This window comes from Lactuca saligna, chromosome 9 (genome assembly GCF_052625555.1).
Source record: "Lactuca saligna cultivar CGN05327 chromosome 9, ASM5262555v1, whole genome shotgun sequence".
NCBI lineage: Eukaryota > Viridiplantae > Streptophyta > Magnoliopsida > Asterales > Asteraceae > Lactuca > Lactuca saligna.
The window spans coordinates 36725434-36733880 of NC_136425.1; the positions used below are offsets into that span (position 1 = coordinate 36725434).

At 35.4% G+C, this 8447-nt stretch overlaps 1 protein-coding gene across 1 annotated transcript; it reads left to right on the forward strand.

The window, feature by feature from the left end:
- The first annotated feature begins 6587 nt into the window (after positions 1-6587).
- Positions 6588-7796, forward strand: LOC145018823 (uncharacterized). The gene has a single exon (XM_078976670.1). The coding sequence runs from the start codon at positions 6673-6675 to the stop codon at positions 7648-7650; it is 978 nt and encodes a 325-aa protein (XP_078832796.1). The 5' UTR covers positions 6588-6672; the 3' UTR covers positions 7651-7796.
- The last annotated feature ends 651 nt before the right edge of the window (positions 7797-8447 follow it).

Below are 8447 nucleotides of genomic sequence, written 5' to 3' on the forward strand. Positions count from 1 at the left end.
ATTTACAACTCAGTAATGGAATGACTCATTCCATTCCATTCTATCAAACAAACAGGACCTAAGACCTAATATGTAATATGTAAATTTTAATATGTAATATGTAAGAAAGTGGCAGACAGTAATTAAGTACCTCACCAGCCCTATCTAAGTAATATTGTCCAGCAAGTTCAACTGGCTTCCCCAGATTCCTCACCTATCACACTATTTATTTATTCAACAAAAACTTCTTACAAAAATACATTATCTTCAAACCATTAACTGCAACAAACAAGCTTATTTTTTAAAAAAAAAAAAATTTGGCTATGATTTTTATAATATTAAAATCATCTCGTTATCTTTTGTATGCTCTCTCACATCATACTGATCTCCTTTAGTCACAACCAAATCAAGGCTAGAGTAGTCAATAGTGTGAGGATCATCCTTGTGTGACCAGATGACCACAACAGCAACAGAGACATGATAGCCTTGGTTAACATACATAAATACATAATGACATAATAATATGAAAAGTAACGAACTTGAGATCAGATGCACATTGGTCTACGAATGACATGTTGATTTGTGAAAACAAGAGCTTTTTATCCCGAATAAAGTATGATTGCGATCTTTGAGGCACCACCAACACATCCAGAGTAGATGCATCGTGCCTAGAACACATAACATTCACTCGAACAACAACGATTTATTAGAAAATAAGATTAATATCAATTGATAATTTGCAAGTTTGCTCCAAGTTCCAACATGAAATGTTTTTTATTAGTTCGATTTTCTAACTACATGTCTACAATTCTAGTACCAAAATTCAATTTCTATTCTCCTCAATCAGCACCAACTTAACTTGTCACAATTGACTACGCCTGCCAGATACCATGGTTATATAGAAAAAGTCCTTCAAAGGAAAGAATGTTATATACATCATTTCTTATTGCTTGTAATTCATCAAACACTATTGTTTCTTGACTTCTTCTTTCAGGCATTTCGTCAAATAGTTGGCCTAGAAGTTATATATATTCTACGCAGTACAAAAACAATAAAAGACATGGTCGTCGCCAAGTATAGAAAAGAAATTGGAGCAAATTAATGACCAAATCAAGGAATATAAAGCTAAGTCAAGCATGATCGATCGATTCAAGCATTATAAAATAGAAAACATTAAGAAACATAGAGTAGTACCATGTCCTCATCCATTGTCTGCTCCAAATCATATCGATCTTCATGATAAGTTATTGGCTATCTCTATATTATTCCACATCCTCTACCTAAGAAGCAATGACTTAAGGATATGCTTATAGTGTAACGACCCAATTTTCGCAGCCAAAAATTTCATTTTTAAATCAACACTTTGGAAAAACATTTGTGAATAAACATCATCATTTCATAAACATATTTCCTGTCCGAGACCAAAACATAAAAACAACCATAATGTCAGAGTATAAATCCCAGAATATCTCGTAGTGCAGAAAATAAAGAGCGTGTGTGTGATATGCCGCTACCGCACCAGCTCCTTCCCCTTCGCTAAAGAGGCACCTGAAACAACAACTGAAAACTGTAAGCACGAATCTTAGTGAGTTCCCCCACCGTACCACATACCAAATAACCACATAATATACATATATTGTCAGGCATATCTGGGTGCCCAACCTACCCCTTCGGTCCTCTCGACCGGATACTGACGAGCAAATCTAGGTGCTGGTCTCCCCTTCGGTCCACTCGACCGGATACTGACTAGCATACTTGGGTGCTGGTCTCCCCTTTGGTCCTCTCAAACGGATGCTGGGGACTATTTCACCCTCTACCACAACCACAAAACACGTATCACATAATCTATCTAGCATGGTTGGGCATAACTGCCCCTTCGGTCATATCGATCGATAATCTAGGGACTATCTCCCCTACTGTCACTAGCACATAGCATCATATCATACTAGCACATAAACATAACACATGTAGTAGCAGCCCTAGATGAATATCACAGAGACAATCATCTAATCATACAACTCCTACTAGTGGGCCGACATTGTGGCCTTAGACCCATTGCTACTAGAAGGTAACTCACCTCAAAAAGTAGCTGCTGAAAGTCTGCTTGCTAAGCGCTTGACTGCTGAATCGGTAATCCTCCGGCTATAAATCATAAACATAGATTAGCCACTCATAGATACCCTTAGGTCAGATGAATGACCCACCCTTGGTCTAAGGTAAACTCCTTGGTCAAAGTCAACTTCCAGTTGACTGGACTCGCCGGGTCCTTCTCCCACTAACCCGATCCTACTCCACAAGTCCCCCTTCCCACTCATTGAGTCACCCTTAACTCACTACTTGGGACGATAGAACCGGCTCGCGATCCGACTCGCCGAGTCCATACGAGCAGATCTCCCGCTCGCTTCCAAATCCTCACCAAAGCATCCTTTATGAGGATTTGGGTTTCTGGGACCATTGCTACACGTATATTGCTAATTCCGCGTACAGATACGAAGGGTTTGACCTTCAACACCTAAACCCCTCTTACTCAGTAACTGTTCATCTGACTCGTCGAGTTAGAAGAACAACTTGTTGAGTACCAGGCAATCTTCATAGGACTCACCGAGTTGTTCATCCAACTCGCCGAGTCTAAGGTTATCTTCAAATAACTCGTCGAGTTCCACTTTGGGACTCGCCGAGTCCCTTGACCCATTTCCCATATAGACCAAATCTGAGACATGCAACGCTTCAAAACCGTAGATCTATGTTCCTAGGGCATGCTTATCACGTAAACTTGCAAACTTTACGTGCATGCATGGCCCTACAAGCTCAAAAAGGCAAATCCAGGCTCTTTATGAGGTCATACACTCAATGGGGACCTCAATCACTTCAACCACAGAAACTTTATGCTTCTAATACGTCCACAAGGTCTAGATCTGAAGTCCTTTCGGATCATTAAGCACAAACACATGGAGTTTGGTGTTTTAGGGCTTGAAAACCACCAATTAGGGACAAAAATGGTATCTAATGAACTAGTGATCAAGGTAGGAACTTTTCTACATGGATGGAAGCTTCTCATAGTGTAGATTTTGGATCTACTCCCTTCCTTGCACTTTTTAACCTCCTCCTTCTTCTTCTAAGCTCCAAACTTCCTTCACCAAGCAAAACTCACTCACAAGAACAATATGGGGGCTAGGGTCTCTCTCTACACCTCTCTGGAAGTGTTAGGGACAAAGGAGGCCGAGTTAGTGTGCTTAAATAGGGTGCCAACACTCGGGTTAGGGTTTTTGTCCAAACAGGGCCTACTCGCTGAGTCGGGGAACCGACTCACCGTGTCCAAGGCTCAGACCTCGCGTCTCATCCCACTCCTACTCAGCGAGTCGGTCCTTCAACTCGCCGAGTCCAAGGCAAAAATGCATCAATTTAGAATTTTTAATTACAAGAAATACGTACCGCGAACCAGGTGCTACATATAGTTGTTGGGTGTTAGAACTTAAAAGAGAGAGGATTCCCACAGAATGATTGAATGGATCGACGATTTCATTAGTTAGGGTTTTTTACCCCCTTTGTATTTTGGGACGTAAAGCGATAGAATATGGTGTGAAATGGAAATTTACAGTAAAATGAGTTAAAATCCATACAGTGGCATATAAGGGAATTGAAAAAAAAATCAGCAATACTTTATACGACACATAATATTTAGTGACATTTATATCATTATACCACTAATAATAATAAACATTAGTGGCATAAAATGTTAAGTGCCATTAAATCCAATAATTTTTATTGTGGTATATAAATATGTCACTAAAAGCATGATATAGTGGCACAAAAATATATGTCATTAAAAATATGCCACAAAATGTCATTTTGTTTGTGGTGAGAGGTGTGAAAAAAACGAAGTAAAAAAAACAGCGTTTAGTGCCCAAAAAATCAAAAATAAGAAAAATATGTAGCTAATCCGTAGCTAATTATCTACGGATTTCTAATGGAAGGCACATTACATAGCTAATCCATAGGTAATTAATATTCGTAGTTATTAAGTAGCCATTTTGTAACTAATTAACTATGAAATTGCTATGAATTAGCATTTGTAGCTATTCCGTAGCTAATTAGCTACGGAATAGCTACAGACTAGCATCCGTAGCTATTCTGTTACTAAACTACGACGTCCCATTTTGTAGCTGATCCGTAACGATTCCGTAGCTAATTAGCTACGGAAATTTTTCATAGCTATTTTCCATAGGAAAACCCCATGTTTTCTAGTAGTAAGGATGTGGGTTGCGGTTATCGGTGTCCATTACGGTGAGCCTACGTGGTTGTGGTGGACTTAGTGAATACTCCCACCCCGTAAAAGCCTCCGATGACAAAATGATCTGCTTTTAAAAACTTGGCTCAAATCAAAACACCTCAAATGTGTAATTATCAAAATAAAGAATTCATTTTTTATAAAAGAAAACAGACAAAAAACGTTTGTGGTTTAATGATCCATTCATTTTTCCATCTGGAGGTAAAATCTTCATATATGGAGATGATAATGGTGTTGCACTAACGTTTTAGGTATGACATTCTAGTTTGATTATAATTTTGTATTATACAATAAAACAGAACCCAAATTTGGCGTGTTTTTAATCAATAAGACGATTTGATTCTATTTCTAAAACATTACACATATTATTATTTGTAATGTTTCAAGTACAGATGGTCTTTTAATAATGGTGATGGTCAAGATTGATAATTTATACGATTGGTACAGTAGGGAATGGGCTAGGAAAGCTTTACAGGCTGTTGAGGTAAGCATCTCCAACTCCAAGTGTTCATAGCTTGAAACGGAACCACACATCTCAAGTCAAAATCTTACTTTCTTTTGTCATCAACACATTAGCAATTAAATTAAAGTGCATTTTAGCTTAAATGATTATTTTTAAAAGTGTGTCCCAAAAAATGTCAATATTAAAAGTATGAGCCGTAAACTAAACATAAATCATCTCAAATCTTTATCATTTTTATTCAAATTGTTTTAGAAGAATTCAAAGGATTCGTGAGTTATTTTATAAATTCAATAAAGGAAAGGGAAGAAAAATATTGACAGAACAAAAGGAAAGGGAAAAAAAATTTATTTAAGTATTTAATTACATTTTACATGAGTTTCGATCAATTTAATTTATCTGATATAGATAAATATGTTGAACTTATGAAATGTATTCAATATTAAAAACCATTAACCCATATAGAGGGAAGGGACAATTACCCATTTACCCTTTGGCCATCCTTATATGTGAAAGGGACTCAACCAAAATGATTGAAAGAAGTCTAACTTCTAAAGCAAAGATGAAGTGGGTTGAGGGACCTATCAACCATGCTCTCCATTGTCTTCCCTTCATGACTATTCCCACTTTAATTAATCACATTAATTTATTTAAAATACTTTTTATGTGAGTTATTATCTCTATAAAGAGACAAATTTATATAAGTTGACTCTAGATTAATTCCCTGTCAAAAAAATAACCATGGTAGGCGGTATAAAATTATTAGGAGAACGGTTATTATTATTAAGTTGACTGTTGTTAGTAAAAATGATGGAGAAGTTGTTGTCCGATTTGGAAGGCGATAAAGCGTTTAAGCTTCACGATTAGGTGTGTGTGTGTGTTTTTTTTTTTTTTTTTTTTTTTTTTTTTTTTTTTTTTTTTTCGCTAATGAATTTGGCCGTTGTCTAAAAAAAATATGAGATCGGTATTTATTATGATTCATACTTTATTGTAATGTGTATTTTGGTGCATTATAAAATGACTGATTGGAAAGAAATTTGAAAGTATTTTGATGTAAAAATAGTGTATTAACTGTACTTATTTACCGAATACTAATAAAAGTTATATGGTGGTTGCGTAATTATACATACAAATGCATGTATCTATTGAGAAAGTGTCACCAAGTTGGTGATATCATTAGATCATAAAACAAAGCTCGTGGCCATCATCACACCTTTCCCCTTTTATCTAACTTTTCTTTTCTTTTCCCCTTGTGCAACTATTTAATTTCTGAGTAGGGACATAGATATAATAAGATATAGTTTAATTAAGGGCTGAGGTATAGTGAAACTAAAACCTCATTCCAATGTATCAAAAGGTATTCTAATTACAACATTTTCTCCACTTGCCCAACAAAGTTGGCACTTATGTAGAAAGATGTTTTTACTACTTAATAAATGTGATTTTGATTCCTAACTTATTTGTTCTTTTAATTAAACTTAAACTTATTTATTATTATTTAATTAATGGTGGTATTTTTTTATGGGAAAAGTTGTATATGTTTTTAAAAATGATTATTGGGTCTTAAAGAACTAATTTAGAATCAAATAGCTAGCAAATTAAAAGGAAGTTAACAGTATGCACGTAATTCGTTATTATCTCAATAAGCAATTTTCTTGTAGCACTTTTAATTTATATAATAATTTTCAACTTAACTAAACATACAAAAGTCAGAATAATAATCACTTTTACCTAAACACATTGATTATAAAAAAGTTGCTACTTTGAAAATATGTAGCTAATTAAAGGGCCGGGCTGCTTTTTCTTAATTATATGGTGTTCTGTAATACCTTTTTCTTTGGGGAACTCATACAAATAGCCTCTGATAACAACTTGAAATAAATAACAAGAAGTCTAAGCAAAGACACAAACACACACACATACACACAAGTTTAGAGAGAGAAAGATGAATAAAAGAGAAGGGAAAGGGCCTCCTTCAAGAGATCTTATGGTATGTTTTCCTACAAGAGCACATCTTAGACTAATGCCAAAGTCAGTTTCTAGCCCCCGTCGATTGAATTACCACCAAAACCACCTTCGGAAGTCTATGAGAGGTGGTGCCGGTGGAGGCCGATCAAGTCCATATCTATGGTCGGGAACCAAGCAGATGAGTTCAGACAACTTATCGGAGCCAACTTCTCCAAAAGTAACTTGTGCTGGCCAGATTAAGGTCCGACCCAGCACAAGATCATGCAAGAATTGGCAGACAGTCATGGAAGAGATCGAGAGGCTTCATAATAGAAAGAAGAAGCCTACTTGGGGAGCGACATTAGGGTTCAAGAAAGAAATTATGCAGTTTTTAACTTGCTTAAGGAGGATTAAGTTTGATTTTCATTGTTTAGGGGGGTTTTCCCATGTAGATATCACTTCAGACGATGAAGATGAAGATGAAGATGAAGATAGTAATGATAAAGAAATCAATCAAGATCACCATGAAGACTATGAACATGACAAGGACTCGAGAGTGTTTTCGAAATGGTTTATGGTCCTACAAGAGAATCAAGATTCTGGGGTGTTTGAAAAAGAAGAAAAAAGTTTGAAATCTGAAACACCGGAAGATCTCCCATGTCTGCCACCTGCAAATGCACTTTTCCTCATGCGGTGTCGTTCTGCTCCTGCTAAAAGTTGGATGGAGGAAAAGCAAGAAGAAGAAGAAGAAAATGATGATGATGATGACGACGAAGATCATGATAAAGAAGAAAAAGAAGAACATGTTAATGATCATGACATCGAAAAGAAAGAAAACAAAAGGAAGAGTTTGAAGGAATTGATGAAAACCGAAAGTGATTTCTACAAATTATCTTGTGATATTGCAAAGGAAACATGGGTTATTGGTGGGATTCACAAAGATCCATTCTCAAGAAGTAGAAGTTGGAAAAGATGATCCATCTGAATCAACAATCTAAAATTGTTCCTATTTTTTTTTTTTCCTTTTTCTGAGAGTTTTGTAAGTATTTTGTTGATAACATGCATGCCAGTAACAACTATTGTATGATTATGTTTACAATAAATTAATAACCGTTTTCATTTTGTGTCATATAATTAATATCATCACACTTATATAATACAACAAATTTAATTTATCGTGAATGTCAAGTATAACATCTAATTGTCTTTCTCGTGTGTTTCTTTATGTATGATACATACTTAATTTACTACGTCGATAATATGACCCTGCATTGTTGTTCCTAGCGATATTTCCTTGATGGTGATATTTAAGAATAATTACACTCGTCGAAATAAGTTACTTTATCCATCTCTGCACAATTTTATGTCGTTAAAGACAATGGATCATTGGTAACTAATTAATCAAGATTTGTTAAATTATCAATCTACATCATAATAAATTTTATCTCGTAGACGGACAACTTAATGTATGTATGTATGAATATGTGGGATAGAAAAGCATGTAGTGATCAAGTCCTTTGATTTTGATGTCCAGAACAAATAGGCCCTTAAATATATTTTTTATATATAAACAAATTTTATTAATACTACGAAAAAAATTCGACACCTAATAGACAATTTCTAACTATATCACTGGTTAAAAATAATTTTTCATTTACAAATAATCGTGGCGATAATTACCGACAGAAGCCACTTGATTTCAACGGATTAGACACTAGTTACCGATGGATTGGCAACAAATTAGCAACGGATTTCCAACGAAAATTTTCGCTA

Bases quoted from the DNA above. Each gene is read 5' to 3' on its own strand.
- LOC145018823 (XM_078976670.1), top strand. From the start codon at position 6,673: ATGAATAAAAGAGAAGGGAAAGGGCCTCCTTCAAGAGATCTTATGGTA.